This window comes from Pleurodeles waltl, chromosome 3_1, assembly GCF_031143425.1.
Source record: "Pleurodeles waltl isolate 20211129_DDA chromosome 3_1, aPleWal1.hap1.20221129, whole genome shotgun sequence".
Lineage (NCBI taxonomy): Eukaryota > Metazoa > Chordata > Amphibia > Caudata > Salamandridae > Pleurodeles > Pleurodeles waltl.
In genome coordinates this window covers 1368385199-1368406486 of record NC_090440.1, presented here as the reverse complement: position 1 = coordinate 1368406486, position 21288 = coordinate 1368385199, and the positions used below count along the sequence as shown (strand labels likewise).

Below are 21288 nucleotides of genomic sequence, written 5' to 3'. Positions count from 1 at the left end.
GTAAGTGTTGGTCCCCCAAAATGAGTGAAGCTGGTCCCCACTGGCATTTACCAGCTCAAATTAAGCACTTAGAAAGGGGAAACGTATGGAAGCCTGAGGGGGCCTCCCTGCAAAGTACATGGAGGGCCCTCCCAGACTCATTCAGGGGATCTCAGGCCAGGATACTGTGCTGAGGGGGACGCTTGGACCTCATGGGCCCCTGAACCACTGGGGCTGCAGGGCCTTTGTTACACCACTGTTCTCAGGTTCTTTGATTGAAAGCTTAATGTTTGATCCAACGTGCTAGAGGAAAGCACACCTGGGCGGATATGACATCGGACTAGCAGAGATGCCCAGCTGCAGGTCATCATAGGAGTTGTAGTTAAACGATTTTCGATTGCATTCCCAAGTATTTTTTATAATGAAGGAACATATCCACTGAAACATTATACTTAAAGGAGCAGAGATATCTTTAGGAACAGAAGGGGCCTATGATAGAGATAAATAGATACACTAGTTAATTGACAATTGACCCCAGCAGCAATTTTCTGATATTTTTGCCACAGACTATGCTCACTAGAGATATTTACATTTTGTGCTTGAACAGGAGCAAGTTGCTGAGGCACGTAGAAAAGGACTTGAAGCAGCAGTGCGTGTGGAGGTGTGCTACAAGGAGACTGGCTCTAGCAGATTAGTAGCATATAATCTAAGAATTTCGTCTTCAGAAAAGCCCAGAAGGAGCATTGTGTTAAAAAAGCACTTCAACAGATTAAACAGTGGAGCTATGACAATCTTGTCATAGAATGACACTTAAAAATCATCATTGAAACCCATCCCTAGTAAAACATTTCTATAGCTTGATGGTGGCAATCCCACATTAAAGCATGTCTCTAACTGCTCCCACTGAACTCTTTACTGAAGTCTATTATAGGCACAACCTGACTGACTGCTGGCAACCATTTGTTGACTGAGTAGCTGGTTACTCTTCGGTTGCTGACTTTGCCAATGATTTCCAGGCTGTGCTTTTGGCTTCTTAGACTTCTGGTGCATATAGTGGATCCTAAGTACATTTTGTCTATTATTGAATGGCTACCTGAATTTCCCTGTGGAAAACAAGGTCCAGATGCTGCGGGCCTGTGCATCCCAGAGTGCGCGTGGATGTACTTGGGCAAACACCAGGGCAAGACGAGCCTGTAGGAGCATGACCGAGATTAGGGAACCCCCCTGACATCTAGCATCAGATATTAACTTTACGGGAAAAAGTGTATCTACTCATACCACCGGGAATATATTTGCCAAGGATGAGAAAACAGAAGCCAATTATGAGCGTTACTGGTAAGAGCTCTATGGCTTCTAACTCTATTACTAACTAATTATCGGATGCTATCTGTTTAATTGATAGCAAAATTGTGAGTGTTGAAGAAAGACTTGCAGCAACCCAATGTGCAGCAAGCCAGGCCCCTAACTGGATATCAAATGCCATTTTAGAAGGACGAAGTGAGCTTTCCAAAGTAATAAGCTCCGACATCACAAAAATTCAAACTCAGTAGTTATCGTTGTGCCTCAACCATTCCATGGGACAACATCACACTCTCCCCTTCCACTGTTGCCATTTATCTGCTGGCAAAAAAATGAGGACAAACTAAGGTAACCCGCCCAAAAAATAGCTACATTGAAGAAGATAACTTTCTAAAGGACAGTCAGGAACACTCATAAGCAAAGAAGAACTCTAAGGAAGACACTGACCGGTTAATAAGGTGATTGAACACCAAAGGTTGCCCACTTGGGGTATGTCAAGTCGGCACCACAAGATTTTCAGAGTAAATTGCAATCATTTGAGAGTGTGATAAATAATGTGATAGTTGTGCAAACAATCAAAGTAATAAGGTGCATAATGTGCTGTGGCTTGTAACAATATCTTTGCACAAAAAGGGAATAGAGAAGAACATAAAAGGGTAAACATTTTAAATACCTTCCAGGCTCATGAAATTGATCAAATGTTTGATAACGGGAGGAGGTGTAGAAAAGAGTGAATGCAAAAACAATTTTTCCCTTTTGTAAGTGGAGAGCCTGCGCACATATTGAGAGGCCCACACCGGGGCAACTACGTAATCAGGATATTCTACAGCTACTCCCTGATGTACCCCTTATGTGGTTATTTTAAAGGGTGAACCACCATTAAAACCTAACTGAGTTGGGGAGTGTTAAAAAATAAGGTAGTCCACTGGCTAGCATGCAGTGCCTGCAAGAGACACCATTTATATACTGAAATTAGAACGGCGAGGATAGTAAAGTGGGTTGGTATAGCAAGGTAAACCTGTGAGGAAGACTGCATTTTTATACATTTTCGGACGCCTGCCTTAGATAAATTAGTCTTAACATCATTTACTATAACAAAAGCAGCAGATAATATCTCGGGGGGGGGGGAGATTGAAGATGTACACCCGGGTTACTTTCATGGACCTGAGCAATATATACAGATGCTGAAATAAACCATTCCAACAAGAGAAGGGCAAGCCTTGAATGCAATCTAAATAGTACTGCCCAGCCAGTAGATTTGCCCTGCTGAGCTCTGTGATTGACTCTGTGAAGCTACACACTAAGAGTTCTTTACCCCTCTCATTTTTTAATATGGAGCCTTAGCAGACATTTTGCAAAATATAAAATATTGTCTGGTCCCTTGTGTATATTCACATAAAACTCTGGATGAAAGTGCTCTGATTATACCTTAATGGAATATTATGGGGCTCTCAAATAAGTTGCTTTCTCCTGAATGGTTAGATTATGTTGCAGTAACACAAGAAACCTGTCTCATAGGTAATATTCATATTTATGGATTCTTGCCAGTTGTTGTACCAGCAATACCACCAAGCTCAGGAAGTGAACAAGGTGGGCTTGCCACTTTTGACACACACATCTCAATGTTATTAATGTATATTACTAGCTATACTTTTTATAATCGTAACTTTTATAATAAGGTTGATTCCACTTGTGCTAAGTTGCCTGCTAATATGGAGAGGGATGTCGATGTATTCCTACAAGTGATATTGAATCATATATTTTTTAAATATGGACAGAAGGTTTTAACATCAATAGGTGATCTTTCCCCTATAAAGAAGTGTGTGGTTAGGTGATGTGTATGGTGAAGGCAGACACTTCCAACACAACTTATATGGGGCAGCTCTGAACAATGTGTTGTAAAAATATATAAGTTGCCCTTTTTAGAAGTTGTGTGTAACTTGGCACAAACTGTATTGCCTACATTTGTTAGAGGGGTGCAATAAGTCTGATTGGTCATATAATCATGTCAACAAATTATTCGGTGAACCTTACCAGCTTTACTTTAAATCCAAATAGCCTAAGTGACCATAATACATTAGTGTTAGCTCTCAATCTAAATACTCAACAGCACACTGGGACTTCAATCTAAAACACATAAAGGCAGAAAGAATCAACAGGGTTGGATTAAAATGGTCTGAAGTGGACCCAAGTAAATTTATTTCAACTTTAGACACTAGCAATAGAAAAGGGGCCCGATTCACAAAGGTAAACTTAGACCAAAAGTCTAAGTTTAGACCCGACACAGCTTGGAAGGTCAACCAAAAATTGACTTTCACAATGATTTTCGGTAGGGGAACACCCAAGGCTTCACCTCGTCATAATAAAGGTGTGCCCTACCAAGAGATTCACCTTTTTCTTATGGAAATACAGTTTAATTATTGTGTCACTTGGGCTAAACGTAGACAAATGTGTCAGTCAAATTTGATATGCTCTGTTGAAAGTGTGTTTATATGTGAGAGAAGCAAATATTTATCTGTAGCTACCTATAGGTGCAGGCTATGGGACTTTGGTACCGCTGCTATTTTGCAAACCTGCTCGCAGTTCCAAAATCAACAGTGTATTTATTGTGCATAGTGAATAGGGTTTGCCCTATTTTGAGGATACTCTAGGTATAAAACCTATTCTTCTATGGCATGCAACTTGAAGCACGCCACACACACTATTCACTACGTCCATTACTAAGCATTCTCTAACACAAAGGGGTCAGAGTGACCAAGGTAGTCAGCTCAGTCCCCCTAACAATACTCTAATACACACAAGAACTGTACTGTGTAGGACAATCACAGATGGGAGAGAGCACACCGAATGGGAACTAACTTAGTTTAAATCCGAAAGATCTTAAACCAGAGAGGGTGACCAGGGTCCTGAACAATTCCACCTCTATAAAGGGTTGAATGGGCAGAAAACTGTCAACTTCCACTCGTGGGATGAAATATTACCGGGGAACTCAATAAAAGCAGTTTTTCCAATCAGTAGGTTGCTTTTAACATTCACCTTTTGAATTCCCATTACACGCAGCCTTCCCTCTTCGGGGACAATGAGTGGCACAGCAATACAGCCATCAAAGAATGCTCCCTGAGCTCCCCAAAAAATCAATTGGGTACTAGATTGCACCATAGAAACCCACAGGGGAAGGTACCAGAAGGGGCTCTATGATGAAGTATAGTAGCCAATGGGTGGTTGAAGGGTTTCATTCTTAAACTAAGTTTGTTCACATCTTGTGTATTCTCCATTCACTGTTTTTGTCCTACGCACTAGACACAGCCTGTTCTTATGTGTATTTTAATACATTATTAAGGATTGTCTGTCTCTTCAATATCCTTAAAAAATACCATGGTTTTCACATATTAGAGATGTACAATGTATGTTAAATGAAACTCAGACTCATTTATTCATTAGTCCAAGAGCCAATTAAAACTGCTACTTACTAAAAATAGAGAGGACATGAAACTTTCAGAGGATCTAATTGTACATCTGTTAGAATTTAACTACCAGCTCTTCAGACAGATGGAGTACAAAATACTATTTTTAACAGTCACTAATGCATGAACATCCGTTCAACAAAATAGCTAGGATAGCAGAAGTGATATCACATGCCATGTGACATTTACTTTCACTCACACACATATGCTTACATATACATATACATACGCATTTACACACACACACACACACACTCTCACATAAACACAGTCTCAACCACAAGCATGCACACAACATACATTTAAAAGCATTTTTACTTACCTCAGCTGCCAGGGAAAGTCATATTCCAGCTAATTGTACTCCATTCTTTATCACACTAATAGTGAGTGTCAGACCTGACATCCTTGGTGTGGCTTCCCTGACTTTGTCTTTTGACCTCCTATGTTGCTGACCTCGTTGTTGCTGGCTTTGGGATTCTGGACACATTACCACTGCTCACCAGTGCAGAAGTGCATGTGCTCTTTCTTTTCCCTAAAACATTGTAACATTTGTTTAAACACAATTGGCATATTTAATTTACTTACACTTCCCTGGTAAAGTGCACTATATGTTCCCAGGGTCTGTAAATTAAATGCAACTGGTAGGCTTGCAGCACTGATTGTGCCACCAACTTCAGTAGCCCTTTAAACATGGCCAAGGCCTGCTATTGCAGAGCTTGTGTGTGCAGTATTAAACTGCCATGTAGACCTGGCATGTTAATCCTCTTGCTAGGCTCAAACCTTTCTTTTTAAATCATATAATTCATCCTTAAAGTAGGCCCCAGACAGCCCAAGGGCAGGGAACATTGTATTTGAAAAGAAAAAGACATTTACTTTCAAGTTTTGCATATCCAGGTAGTAAAAAACTCTTACATTTGTTTTTTCACTACTGCAAGGTCTATCTCTCCCATAGGTTAGCATTGGGATTGCCTTATTACATTTTATAAGTGTAATTTACAATTAGGACCAGATAGATATGTTGACTTTGGTGTCTCTGACTCACAAATCTAAAATCACAACTCATGATAAAATTGGATTTTAAGTTGCATGGTTGAAAATGCCACTCTTAGAAAGTTGCCATTTTCTTACTTTAACTATTCTGTACCTCGACTCATCTCATCACATGTCTGGGTGGGTGACAGCTGGGCTCTTGTGCACTCAATCCAGACACCCACACACAAAGAGAGCATAGATGTGACTGTGTGGCCATCTGCATGTTGATGTGCAATTCTGGGCAGGATGGGAGGAAGGAGCTGACACTTATACCTGAATAGGCTGGGCCCTGATCCTGAACAAAGGGTTGCATAACCCCCTGTAGTGTGTCTTTACCCAGAGGAAGGAAGGGCAGAGACTTTATATACTTCAAAGGCCTCTCTTTGAAATATCCCCACTCCAAAGCCACAACTGGGTATAAGTACTAGACATCAAACACCACAAAATAAGTACACTTCTAAAACTAAGGACAGCCTGCAGGAATAAAGACTGCTGTGCTGCTGAATGGGACTATCATCCTGCTGGAAGTCTGATGGACTATGTTGGACTCCTACTTTGCTGTGCCTGCCCTTCTGCCTGCTGCTCTCCTTGCCTGGGAGTGAGAAGGACTGTAACTGCATCTGTTCATCTCCAGAACAAAAGTGACTCTAACATCTTGCCTCCTGTTCTGAACTCTTAGGAACATCAAACACTTCACTCACCTCTGCAACATATTCTGGACTCCTCCATCTGCGAGTTCTACCCTGCCAAGTGGTGCCAATCCAGTCCTTGGTCCTTGTAAGTGGATTCTGCAGCTGTTTCTACAGAAGTCCATGCATCATCATCACTGTGCCAATCAGAACTGCTGCACCTCCCCTCGACAACGCTGTATGGCCGCTGAGGACAAAGACATTGCAGCACCAACTGCAAACTTCAGAACCAACATATCACCCTTAGCTCTGACACATCGCCTTCACATGGCCAGCTTCGCAGCTCGATGAAGGAGCATTGCAAAGAGTTCAATACCACACCACTGCTTGAGGATCGATGACTGAACGACTTGATGACGAAGCATCTGATTGCATGGATTGGAAACAACGCATCACCTTTACATAGTCTCCTCTGCTTCTCGCCTCAGAAGTTCAACGTCGATGGACCCTCCATACAAGGTACTCTTTTAGCAGGACAAGGGTGGTCCTATTGCTGGCCCAAACTCCATCAGAGTCAACCTGAACATTTGACTTTACCCCAGTCTAGTATGACCAGACAGCCCAGGTTGGAACTTTAAGGGGCATATTTATACTCCATTTGCACCAAATTTGCATAATTTGTTTACGCAAATTTGGTGCAAACTAACTCCATATTTATATTTTGACTTTAGACACGTCTAACATCAAAATATTGGAGTTTATTCAATAGATGCTTGAACCTACCTTGTGTCAATGAGATGCAAGGTAGGCATTTCTATCTAAAAAATGGTGCTAACCCCATTAAACCCTATTCATCCTCCCATGCTAAAATGACGCACGGGTTGGAGGAGGGTCTAAATATTATTTAACGCCTGGGTCAGACCAGGTGTTAGGGAACCTGTGGACCCATTTCCATGGTTAAAAACCATGGAATGGGTCCATAGGTGCCCTCCCCAAGCACCAGGAACACCCCTCCCCACCAGAGGGACACCGGAGGATAGGGGGCCCCATCCCAGGTAAGTAGGGAAAGTATAGGTAAGTATTCTTTTTTTTTTTTTAAGTGCCATCGGGGGCCCAACTTGGGCCCCCCTGCATGGCACAGGGTGCAGTGGCCAAGCCCAGGGGACACTTGTCCCCTGTGCTAACCATTGGGGTGGAGTGCATGACTCCTGTCTTTTCTAAGACAGGAGTCATGTGGTATGGATGGTTTTGCATCAGAGAATGAAGCTAGGCTGGTTAGCGACATTTTCTTCCCTCTAACCAGCCTAACATAATTTTTTTGTGCAAAACCCCCTTCTCCCATACCACCACCCCCACCCGGCTAACATAATTGATTTTCACGCTAGCCCACCCTTTGTACCGGCTTGCACCATTTCATAAATATGGCACCCGGCTGGTGCTCAGGAACAGCGCAAACCGGTGCTAAACTTTTTGATGCAGAATTGCACTAACACAGTTTTGCATAAAAAAATATAAATATGCCCCTAAGCCTCTAAGCACTACAGTAGCAGCTATTCTTTAAAAATGTATATCTTACCATCTACTTGTTGGATTTTTGTTGTTTTGGTCTTGTTTTACTGATAAAAATATATTCTGTTTTTCTAACAAGGAGTGGGGTCTTTTTGTGGAGTCTTTACTGTAGTACTGTTCTAGGTATTGCACAAATACTTTACAGATTGTCTCTGAAGTTAAGCCTTCGCTCTGTGCCAAGCTACCACAGGATGAGCACAGGTTAATTTATGGTGTGTATCCGATTTACCCTGTCTAGGATTGCCAAACAGAAACTCAATTTTGAACAGTGAGTAATGTACCATCATTAACTATTAGTGTAATGAAAAAATGACAGAAAGCTAAGAAAGCGGAGCCCCAACCAACTTTCATAGGAATGAGCTGCCTATGTGTTCCTGGAACTGATATTGCCATCCGTGAGGCCAGGGTTCACAGCGGAAGTGCCAGGAGTCACAAGGTGCAAGCTATCGGTCACAGCTGTGATTCTTTGAGACTCCTAACTGACGTCCATACACCAATGTACACCAATGACTTATCTTGACTTGCTTCTGTCTGTGCATTGTACATACTATGGTTGCTTTCCCAAAAATGGGTCTGTTGAGCAAAGATAGGCCGAATTGCCTATGTGATTAGAAGTTTAGACAATCTACCCTACACATTCTTTTTTTAACATTGTATATGAATTTAAGGAAGCACTATTTGAAATCAGTATTTGCAGATATAGATTAAAGGGGGTACAAGTTTGTTTGCGGTAACATTTTTTGTTGTATGGGCAATGCACAAAGCAAAGCATTTGGCTTATTTAAAGAATTTGAATACGAATATATGCCATGGACTGATTAGTTAGGCTTGTGCAATATATTGCCTTTTTCATCTTGCAATATATAAATGTACTTTTGTTTTGTATTATTATTATTATAAACCACAGACAATTTTAAATGATGTGATAGCACAATGTTTTGTTTTATGTCTATATATATATATATATATATATATATATATATATATATATATATACATATATATATATATATACAGTATATCATCATATAGCACAGCTGGTATGATGTATCGATGAAAATAGTAGTTCAATGAATGCAAGGAAGGGGAAATTTTAGAAATCGCATTTCTGGTTGGCAGAGGTGTTCACCTCATCCAAGCAGGAACCACGATTGTAGTCAGGATATGTCACAAACACTCCCTAAATTACCCTATACTCACCCGCTGGTAGCTTGGCACAGAATAACTAGGCTTTACGTAAGATGCAACATGCTTTGTGCAACACTTCACACAGTAAAACAGTGAAACCACCATACAAAAATACACCACATCTGGTTGGAAAAATAAAGGCTAATTTAATGAACAAAACAAAAACAACAAAAATTCAATGAGTAGAACCAGAGTTATGATTTTCTTAAGAATAAACTCAGATGTAGTGCTTAAAAACATAAAACACCAACTGGGCTATCTGGTCATTCTAAACCAGTCCAAATCTAAAAGTTCAGGCCCACCTCAATGGAGAGCAGTTTGGATACAGGGGCAGCCAAGTACTTTGTTTGCTTCAACTTCAATGGGGATGTGAGGCGAGGAGGAGATGATCCATCATAATTGATTATTAGGATGGAGGCAATGCATCAATTCCGAGTCACACAAAGTCAGAGATGCATCAGAAATGGAAAAATGGAGGAGATGTGCCATGCTGAACGCAATGCAGAGCACCCTCTCCGTACAGAAGCAGCAATGCATTGGTGTTGTTGGAGATGCGCTGGTTCTTAGTGGAGCAACGGCATTGTGGTGGGGATTTATTTTTTGAAACAGCACTTTATACCCATTTCAAAGAGCCCAGGACTGGAATGGCGCCAATTGACAGGGCAAAGCTCATGGACAGCAAAGTCCAGGTGCTGTAGAATGTGAGTTGGAAGTCTTATGTCCCTCAGACTTCAGAAAACAGGAGACCAGTCAGCTGGTCCTTGGACTCACTCTGGGTAATGGTTTCAAGTGGTGTGGGTCCAGTCCTTCTCACACAGGCAAGGATGGCAGGAGAAAGCTGGCAACAAAGCAGCTTTTTTAGAACAGCAGTCTAGCAAAGTGGCAGTTTTTCAGCAGCATAGCAATATTTTTTCCCGAAGGAGTAACCACAGCTCCAGAAGTGTACTGGTTGCGTCAGTGCTCTATTTCTTACACCCAGTGGTGCTTTTGAAGTAAGGGAGACTTCAAAGAAGGGCTTTGAAGTATGCAAGGGGGCCTCCCTTCCTGCCTTATCTCTATGCACACTGCAGAGGGTTGACCAGTCCCTTATGTGGGGACAGGATACAGCACATTCTGGTGTAAGTGTGAGGCTGTGTTCAGCTCCTACCCCATACCCTGCCATGATGGCCCATAAGGATGTGGATAGCCCATCACTCACTCCTAAATTCCCTTTGTGTCTGGCTGCCTGTAGGGAATGCACAAAGCCCTGCTGTCTCCCAGCCCAGATGTGTATTAGAGACAGGTTGCAGACACACAGGCCTAAAAGCTGGAAAATGCCAAATTTCTAAAAGCGGCCTTTTCAAAATTGTATTTGTAAATTTGACTTTGCCATTAAAGAGGATTTATCATTACAATGCCATAGGTACCAAACATGGCAGATATAGCCCTTCTCAATTAGGAATTACAGCTTGTTAAATGTAATAAAAAAATCCCCAATGTTATTGTATTAGAAAGGTAGACCGCACAGTAATGAAAAATGAATTTGAGAGTTTTTCACTACCAGGACATGTAAAACTTAAAAGCATAAGTCATGCCTTTTATTTACACAGAACCCTGCCATATGGGATACCTAAGGCCTAAGTTAATGGTGACTTATATGTAATAAAAGTGGATATTAAGGCTTGGCAAAAGGTTTTAAAGGCCCAGTTGACATGGCAGTGTAACAAAGCATTCAGGCTGCAAAGGCAAGAATCTGACATGTTTCAACGTTCTACTTAAAAGAGTTGGCACAGGCAGTGCTGCGGCTGACTGGTCACATTTAATTTACAGGCCCTGGACACTTGTAATGCACTTCACTAGGGATTTATGGGTAAATTAAATATGCCAACTAGTAATTTACCAATCAACTATGTTTTAGGGAGAGAGAGAGCACAAGCACTTTAGCACTGGTTATCAGTAACAGTAAAGTGCACAGGGGTCTAAGGCCAACAAAAACTAATTCAGCAAAATTGGATGCAGAGAGGCAAATGAGACCACCCAAAGGCTGTCATGACTAACAGAAATGTGTCTAAATATATCTAAAAAAGAAGGGTTAGTGATTGTTCATTAAAGGCTCCTAATGATTTGATGGAAAGAATTGTGCAATTGACGTGATTCAGCAATGACTTAGGTAAATCATTGAAAAGGAAGGGAAAATATCTGGTTGGTAGAGGTTCTGTTGCACCTAGCACTGTGTGCTGGGAAGCCCTTAGTGTTTGCTACAGGGTATGAAGTAATGTTCCACATAGGAGGTAGACGGTCTGGATATTCAGTGCCGGAGAGGTTTGTAGAGAGCAAGGAAATTGTTAGACTTTTCATCCTTGGCGTGCTCTCCCTTAACTTTTTGCCTCTGTTCCCCAGGTTGTTGATGTGTGCTGGACTCTGATTTTACTGTTTTTGTTACTCTGGGCACTTTACCACTGCTAACCAGTGCTAAAGTGCAAGTGCTCCTGTTTAAAATGTGTACATAATTGGTTCTCCATGATTGGCATATTTGTTTTACTGTTAAGTCCCTAGTAAAGTGCACTAGAGGTGCCCAGGGCCTGTAAATCAAATGTTACTAGTGGGCCTGCAGCACTGGTTGTGCCACCCACACAAGTAACCCTGTAATCATGTCTCAGACCTGCCGCCGCAGTGTCTGTAAGTGTATTTTTACACTGTAAATTCAACTTGGCAAGTGTGCCCACTTGCCAGGCCTAAACCTTCCCTTTTCTTACAGGTAAGGCACCCCTAAGGTAGGCCCTAGGTAGCCCCAAGGGCAGGGTGCAGTGTATGGATAAGGTAGGACATATAGTAATGTGGTTTATATGTCCTGACAGTGAAATACTGCAAATTTCGTTTTTCACAGTTGCAAGGCCTGTCTCTCTCATAGGATAATATGGGGGCTACCTTTAAATATGATTAAAGTGTAGATTCCCCTAGAGAGTATATGGACATTTGGAGTTTGGGGTCCCTGAACTCACAATTAAAAAATACATCTTTTAGTAAAGTTGATTTTAAGATTGTGCGTTTGAAAATGCCACTTTTAGAAAGTGAGCATTTTCTTGCTTAAACCATTCTGTGACTCTGCCTTGTTTGTGGATTCCCTGTCTGGGTCAGTTTGACAGTTGGGTTGTTTTTCACCTCGCACTAGACAGTGACACAAAGGGGGCTGGGGTGTAACCTGCATTTCCTGATTAGCCATCTCTGCTAGGAGGGAGGGGTGGAGTGGTCACTCTCATCTGAAAGGACTGTGCCTGCCTCTGACAATGCCGGCTCCAGCCCCCTGCTGTGTGTCTGATGCCTTGCCTGGGCAAGGCAGGATTTCACAAGTAGGTGTGAGTCCCCTTTGAAGAAAGGTGACTTCAAAGACTAAAATGGGTATAAGAAGGGCACCCAAATCTACAGACTTTAGAAACACTTCTTGAACCAAGAGGAACCTCTGCCTGGAGAAAAGCTGATAGCTGAGGAAGAAGTGCTGCCCTGCCTGTGACTGTGCTTTGTGGAGCTTTCCTGCAGTGCTTTTCTGCCAGAGTAAGAGGGCAAAGACTGGACTTTGTGTGCCTTCCATCTTGTGAAGAAATCTCTAAGGGCTTGAGTTAGAGCTTGCCTCCTGTTGTTTGAAGTCTCAGGGACAGCAAAGACTTCTCTCTGCCAGCACCTGGAGTCTCTGGAGAGACTCCTGCCCCGACAAGTGGTGCCCTATCCAGTCCCTGGGCCCTTGAAAGGAAAGCTGGTGGAATCCAAGGAAATCGACTTCGGACGACTTCGGACCGACGCCGCTGCTGAATCCGGTAACGCCGCCTGCACCTGACGCCGTGACCTTTGCTGGAACGCGACGCTCTTCACAGGCCCGACGCCGCAGCAGCCCCGCTGAAGTCCGCGACTCCGTGGAAGTCACCGCACCACGTCGTGACCAACGCCGCTCGAAGTGCGTGGATTCAACGTTTCGCACAGACGCCGCGATCCCCGACTTCACGCATCGGCTTGTTTTCACTCTTCACCAAAGGTACTGTACTTGGGGGGTCTACGCGACTCCGTGTCCGGCGCCGCTGGTGTCGGCTTGTTGGGAACGACTCCGTCACGACGCCGTGTTAACATCTCATCGAAGCATTTTTGTTTCTAAGCGCTATTTTTGAGTTTAATCTTTAAAAATTCATAACTTGACTTGTGTATGTCGGATTTTTGTCGTTTTGGTCTTGTTTTGTTTAGATAAATATTTCCTATTTTTCTAAACCGGTGTTGTGTCATTTTGTAGTGTTTTCATTAAGTTACTGTGTGTGTTGGTACAAATACTTTACAGCTAGCGCTCTGAAGTTAAGCCTACTGCTCTGCCAAGCTACCAAGGGGGTAAGCAGGGGTTAGCTGAGGGTGATTCTCATTTACCCTGACTAGAGTGAGGGCCCTTGCTTGAACAGGGGGTAACCTGACTGTCAACCAAAGACTCCATTTCTAACAGAAATAATAAAAATTTGCCTGGAATGTTTAATGAGGGCGAGTTGTACAGGAACATAGTATCCAAATATTGTTCATTTTGGATATTTCATTAAATTCAACATTCATCTGTAAATGACTCACATATTCAAAACACACACTAAACAAGTACCCAGAAATGCATGCAATCTTGATGCCAAAATTCTACATAGCAGACACCCACGCTATTACACACAAAAATATTAACAAAATGTCAAATGTGGGAAACCTTGGGATTTTCTTATCTCATTCACCAAGAAGTTGGCCTCTTCTTGGATGATGTTTTCCATGGTTCTCTTTCCAACGCCAAAATCCTTCATTGTCAAAACAGTAAAACGCCGAAGTTGTTTCCACTCCTCACCGTTGGTGACCCCAATCCCTGTAGTAAAACAAAAGAAGATATATTTGTTGGCTACCAAGGCCTATCTCGTAACGGCATTTTGTGCTCGTGTGTACCACCAACAACCGATATTTTTTCCTGGATAATAACCGGACATATTTTGACCAGCATATACAGAGACTGGCCAACGTAAAAATGGCATTTACCTTCCATGGTAAATTACTACGAATGGCATATACATCACAAAAAAAAAAATATGTCCCTCGTTAATCATTGGAATACTGGAGTACAAATTGGTGAGGGGCTGTTTCGATTCACTACATGTAATCTGGCTTCAGGAGTTATTTTATTGTTGTTGTTCCAAACTACCAGAAAACAGATTAAGATTCCAAATATTCATATTGGTTTTATATTGACTCATCTTTTCTTTGAAGGACTCACCATAGCCGTGAAATATCTTTTCGAATGTCGGAAGTGCTCCTCTTGCCACGAAATCATCTGCCTGGTCAATAAAAGCTTCTTTAATAACATCGTAGCTGCACAGCACCACCACAGGTCGTGAACCTAGGTATACCGTGAACACAGGGCCATAGATATCACGCAGCTGCAAAAGAAAATGTATGCCCTTACATACAAAATGCCTCTACATGTTCTTACAGAAGAAATGACAATAAACTCAGACAACAGAATCAGCATTTAAACTAAAGTTTATTCGGCCACGGTTGGTCCTAATGGTGAGATTTCACAAGGGGAAGACAATACGCGATGAGCTCTTGCATTTGTTAACATCCATGCCCTCATATTGCAAATGATGTCAGGCGAGCACCACCACCTCTTCTACTTTGGATCTTCTGCTTTTCCAATACACCTTTCCCTCAGATCCACATCTAACAGAATTCGCTGTGCCATGATATTTAAGTCATGAGATATTTATCTGGTTTGCCAACTTCATATTTTACCCCCAAAACACCACAAAAAAACAGAATATATTTGCAAATAGGGTTTTTTGGTAAGCCCTCTTCTTCTGTTGATGTGGTCATGGGTCATGCATATTTTTCTTCAGCACACCGCAGACAGCCTTGTTCCTGCATTGTCTTGGCACTCTTCATGACTGCAATATCTTATAATGTACCTCAGGGGGTACTTTATTAAATATCTAGGCAGATTTATCAAAAGTGGCGCTGCACTATGTGCAGCGCCACTTTTATTGCGCCCCCCCAACACCACCATTGTAGCGCCATATTTAAAATACACGCACCATGGCGGTAGTTAGGGTGGCTAGCTTCATAATTTATTATGCTAGTTTGGCGCTTTGCCAGATTAGCGCCACAAATTAATCACTGTTACCAATGAAAGCCTCCTTCTAATTCCTGCTCTGAGCAGGCATTAAAAGTCCAAAATAATTGGCACAAAGAAATCTCCTAGGTTTCCTTGCACCATTTTTTGGCCCCCCTAATGCCGGAATGCCCCCCTTAAATACATTATGCCTGGCGCAATCATAATGTGGCTCAAGGGGTTACAAAGTGGCACAATGCAAGCATTGCGCCACTTTGTAAATATGGCGTGGCGATTTTGGCCTCATTGGTTTGAGTAAAAAAACGGACGCAAATGTGGTGCAAGGATGCGTTAGGAGCTCTTAAATATGCCCCTAAGTTTACTTTTGGTGGGGCTATTATAACACGACTTAGCAGGGCTGCAATCCTTTAAGTGAAACAGTGCCATGACATCTCAGCGTTACTACTGAATGCATACATCAAACACTGCCACTGTTTCTAAGTAGGACTGATCTACCTGCTATGGAACAGGATGGGCACTTACTAACCAGGCTGCCATAGTCTCAAGTGGACAAGTACAGTGGCTTTCAGCAGAGGTTTAAAGGGCCACTAGTTGGACTTTCTAGCATGGCTGTCATTGTTTAAGTTGGACATATGGCCAAGCCTAGCGTGTGTCAGAACATTTGAGCAAGATTGTTACGCATTTATTTGTGCAGTAATTAGTTATTTGCAGTCTCAGCAAATAGACTAAAATTTGAATGAGGATGGAGTGCCGACTTCTCTTATACTCTTCTGAGCAGGCTTGATAAATAATGGTTCGGTATACATGAGGCGACATAGGTTAAACACACAGTACATTTACAGCATCCATGCAAGCACTGCAGCAGACAGCATCCATGCGAGGTAAAACAAGGTCAGAGCAGGTACAGAACAGGTAGCCCAAGAGCTCCAGTCAGACAGAGCAGGAAGAGAACAGGCACCAGAAAGGCAACCTCAACCCATTTGCGTTAGTTGTTTATCCTGCACAGCCCATTGCCTGCCCTTGCACTTAACATTTTTAGTTGAGCCCTTTTAAATTGCAGAGCTGGTATTCCCATAATGTACAGCGAAATAGTGACTGGATGTGCTCACGTGTCTAAGTAACAAGAAGTGTTGATTGACTGCAGCATTAACACCACTATGTCATCCAGCACTTTTATTTCTTTGCAGTCTGGTACTTGCATATTTCCATTTTCACGCATAGGTGCAGGAATGCATATATCATACAAAAAAGTTCTTGCAATAACCAAACAAATGTGTCAATAAATATTTAAGACATAATAGTGTCTAATTAGGCAGCATTACAAGGCGAGTAATCAATAAAACACGACTTAGTGGACCCTTTTAGTTCTTTTCTGCCATTCTTTTAAAGATTAAAATAAAATAAAAACAACATCATTTAGTGGTTGCATTTAGTTTCGGAGCAGCATGGCCAAATACCGGTTAACTAGTCCACTGAGGAAACTAGAACTTATGCCTTGATATGCAGATTCCTCACATCTCAGTGACTCACAGAGCAAATGTATTTAAATGTTGTGCAATGCCCCCACATTTAGTTGCTGCTCTGTGTGGAGCGAAAGGGAGGAAGCAGCATTAAGCCACATTCACCAAAAATGGACTGCTGCTTCTCTCATCCTCTGTGGCGCTACACCTAGTACCACGCACACTCTGCATCGCCATGGGGAATCATGCTTTCCATTTCCGAAAACGTATCAATAGAAGAAGAATAAAGTGACTTTATTATATTTCTGTGATTTGACCAAGTGTTGCTTTTTAGATCGAGCAATAGTGAAGGGGAATACCAAGAGAACTGAATAGCCACCCAGAAGTTTACCGTTGAGTTGTATACTGTTTTATGGCAAAGGCAACGCTCTTCAAAGAGACTTTTCCGGGCAATTGGTAGCCAAGGTATCAGTCTCAGTTTGATGGAGATTGGGGTGCTTCTTTATAACCCTCAGATTGCCGTGCAGAAGCATTTGGAAATGCTTGCACTTAGTCAACAAGATAGGGGTGTAGGCGGGCCAGTAAGTAATTACAATGATCTTGCCTGAATGTTATGAGAGTCTAAACCACATTTCTTCTTGATAACTGCTAAAAGGGGAACGCAGGAGGCTTTAAGGGGCTGAATGTGCTTTTCAAATCTGAGCCTGGAGTCGAGCTTGGCTCCCAAGATTTTGGCACACTAAGCAGGCACTGGTAAGTAATGTAAAGAGGTCGGCCACCAAAGATAAAGGCGGCTGTTTTGTCACCACTACCTACAAAAGAGATGTTTTTCTTCCAGTTGGCAACTTAATTGAGGCAGGATGGTGCAAAGGTGTGTGTGTGATGTCTAGCATAAATTTACTTCCGGAAGTAAATCCTTCCAGTACAAAATCCTATGCCCAGATATTTGTTTTAAAATGTCAAACATTTCATTTTTATTGCACAGCGCAGCAAACATGCAGTGTGCAGAATGTTTGGTAAAAAAAAGATTTTTGAAAAATGTACACCACCAGCAAGTAGTTGTTATAATTTGATGCAGTCAGGTCTGACAATCATAGTAGATTGATCTTTGCATTATAAAATATGAGGACTTGCAGTAGAATATGTCATTTCCACCTATTTAATGCATAGAGGCTCAAAGCAGAACAAACATCTACTATCTGAAAAAGGACACCTTTTGACTGCAACATATTTTTGCTCTCTACACTGCTTTGCATCACTTTGCATTACTTTGTGGTGGCCTTAAGTCTTGATAGATATGCCCCAGACATTAGTTAACATGACAACTTTTTCTTAATTTCCAAAAATTGATCAAGCATTCACTACAAAGCACTGGCAATGCCAATAGGCCAGGCTTTGATGTGCAACACCCTGTATTATTACAGACGCTGTGCACACCCTGCTCTCACATGGGTAGAGTTTTTTTATTTGTTGGTATAGGAGCCCAAACCAAGAAAGAGTATGCATGCTCTTGTGTGATGGATCATGGATGCAAGGAAAAGTGCATGAGAAGAAGAATGAAGCATGTGAGAGGGTATAGCTGAAGCTGAGAGATGAGATGCATATTCACCATGCAAAACGTAATAGAAACATCAGTTTATTCATTACTAATAAAGTTCAAGGAAGTTCAACTAGGATTTAACAGAAGCATGCTGAGATAAATAAAGTACTGAATGTGGCAGATACGTTTTGCACAATCTGAACTCGACAGATTTTAAGGTAAGTAATGCAAGAATGTATATCCCTAATTAAAATGTGATGCGATCACTGACTGGGTCACCGGTCTCTCTTCAATTTAAAGGCAAGAACGAATTTTCCTAATGCTCTCTGAAGGAAGTCACATGTACTAGTGATCTTGTGGTGATGGCAGAAGGTACGATCAGCACTGATAGTAACACCAAAATGTTCGGTCACAGTAGCAGGAGTGAGCCAACAGTAAGTGATTACCAAGGTGATGTGCTGGTTTCTTTACATCTTTGGCTGGTGCTCTTTTTGCACATTAGATAGAATTTCTTTTTCTCTGACCTAGGGCTGATAGTTACATGTATCATTTACATTGTTAATGTATTTTACTCAAGTATTTAATCAAGTATTTTTTGATGGAAATGGATTAACTTTTAAATTGAGGAGACTGGTTTATTAATTTTGGGACTACTTTGAAACTGGTGAGCATCCCAGCTTGCTCTCTAATCCGGTTCGGTCTGTACCACTTGGCAGAGAAAGCTTTGCGGTGGCAGACACTTTTTCTTCTTTTGGCTTCTATTGGTTGATGTGCTAGTGGTTGCTAGGATAACGAAAGGGAGCCAGCAGTGCCAACGTGGAGTAGGAAATTAGAATAAAAAGAATCATAAGTACGAATCATTAACATAAGAATAAACTGCTAGGCCTATAAACTGGTGTTGCTGGAAAGTTGAAAAGCATGCTCTGCTTTTGTCTGTTTCTTTTACAGACTCTTTTTGACCTAGGCAATGACATCTTTCTTTAAACAATAGAATCTGTATTACTTTCACTTTTATACACCTACTAAACTGCTTTGGAATGTGCTGAGGTCTATTAAAAGTAACCATGGCCCAAAACTAGAAGCATTGACATTTCATGTCTAGTGTGAATTAAGTGGGTGTTACATTCAGATTTGAAATTGTCCTTTTAGATACATAAGATGGACGGGAAACTGAAGAAATGTAGCAAATCCTATCATCCAACAATAAGATGTATTGTTTAAACTAAGTTCAATATTTACATTTGATCAATCAATTTATCATAAAAGTGTCCTAGGAAGAGTGGACTGGGTTATTGCATCCTTATACAAAGACTACAGAGCAGCAGACCATGTAGGGTGATGTGGTTTGATGTTGTGATTCCTGATTCTTAGATGAGAGTACAACACTATGCTGCAAGATTGAGAGACCAACTCTGCCTCATAAGCCACTGATTCATGCTGCAGTTGCTGCTGAAGCTGAGAGCTATAGGTGAATGTATAGATGAATGAAATATAGAAAGATTTGGAGATAGATCATAGTGACCTGACTACATTAGGGAAATAGAACTGAGTGCGGGCAGCACCGTGAAAGTTTTCCAGCGATAGATCGATTAGATACAATAGAGTTATTCATTCCACTGCAGGATTGTATTATTTCTTAGAGAGTCGATAATCTGTTTCAGTATAAACCTGGTAGCTGTAAGCACATGAGACTGATAACTGTAAGAACCATGTGCAATTCAACAGACTGTAGTTCTATTCTACAACTTTCCCAGACAAAGAACTGTATTACTAAAGACTTATTACTTTTGGATGAAGGGAACAAATAGAGCAGGGACAGATTCTGGACACTCTTCATGGGTGTTTTTGTAAATTGACATTTGATTAATAAACAAAAATAATTAAAATTTGAGAATAAATATTTCAAACTACTACTCTCTTTATTGACTCTAAAACGTAATGTACTAATTAATTGATTATTGTTGCAGCATTATAATTTCCTTTTGCCACTCTCATCAAAGTTCCGTATTGAGAGTAATAGATATAAATTAAAGAGTAGTGCACCCAGCAGTAATTCTGGTAGCAGAGGGACGGTTTGAGTGCTAGAAAGGAGAACAAATAAATTAAGCTGCATCAATTAAAAGGCTGCTAGAAGCTAATTGAGAGGATTAGAGTACTTCAGTGAGCAATTCAAGTGTAGCTGATGGTGGTCACATGTGGCAGCAGCTGAACGAAGAATGTAAGTACAAATAGGGCTGTTACATCGATGAATTGAGAATGACTGTGTTGTTTTAAATATAAGAGGTTATTGGACTGAGAAATAGTCTAAGATCCCAGGATAGATAATAGAATTGTTTTCTCTGCTACGAAAGTGTGGTTTGTGAAGCGTTGTCAATTACACAAGATTGGGGAACTAATGTTCTTTGTGTGAATGTACTAATAGAGGTTGCTGACTGAGGAACCTGATGCACAAAGGTGACCCATCACTAATAGGGTACTTTCCTGCAGTTGAGAAATCACTTGGATAAATCTTACAGGTTGAGAGACTATCTTTTGATTTCTTTAGAAGAAGCAGACAAAGATTTGCATTTTTAGCACATTTACTGAAGTTTCTATTGAGAATAGAGTAAAATTGTAAAGGAGGGATATCTGCTGTAGGGAGTAAGTTGTGAAGTAATGAGATGTCACAGTATTGGTTGGTTGGTTGGTGCAGGGTCACGCTGTGACTGGTGGAAGTTCAGTGAAGAAGGTGTTCTGTTTTTGATTGTTATAACTCACCCAAGTTCAGAAAAAAATGAAGATTTTAAAAGCAATAGAAGAGTAATAAGATATAATGTGGTAATTCCAGTTAGAGAGAGAAAAGTGAAACCTCCGGAAGGAGCACAAGGTTAACATATGATGGTAGAGAGAGGGTTACATATAGAGTAGGATCACAGAAAAGGAGGTGATTTGAGTTTTCCAAGATGGGGTACATCCAATTTGACAATACAACACTTTACAGAGAGGCTGTGTGATTTAATCCCACCTGCTAGATCCACCAAAT

The 21288-nt window shown here is 41.3% G+C and overlaps 1 protein-coding gene across 1 annotated transcript in view; it reads right to left on the bottom strand.

Annotated features, from left to right (window-relative positions):
- LOC138285202 (cytochrome P450 2A13-like) overlaps positions 1-21288 on the bottom strand; it is a 476011-nt gene that overhangs the window by 305526 nt on the left and 149197 nt on the right. The window contains exons 2-3 of the mRNA XM_069224864.1: positions 14412-14574; positions 13860-14009 (exon numbers count right to left, since the gene is read on the bottom strand). Of these exons, the coding sequence (XP_069080965.1) occupies positions 13860-14009; positions 14412-14574 (313 nt within the window). The remainder of the gene's footprint in view (positions 1-13859; positions 14010-14411; positions 14575-21288) is intronic.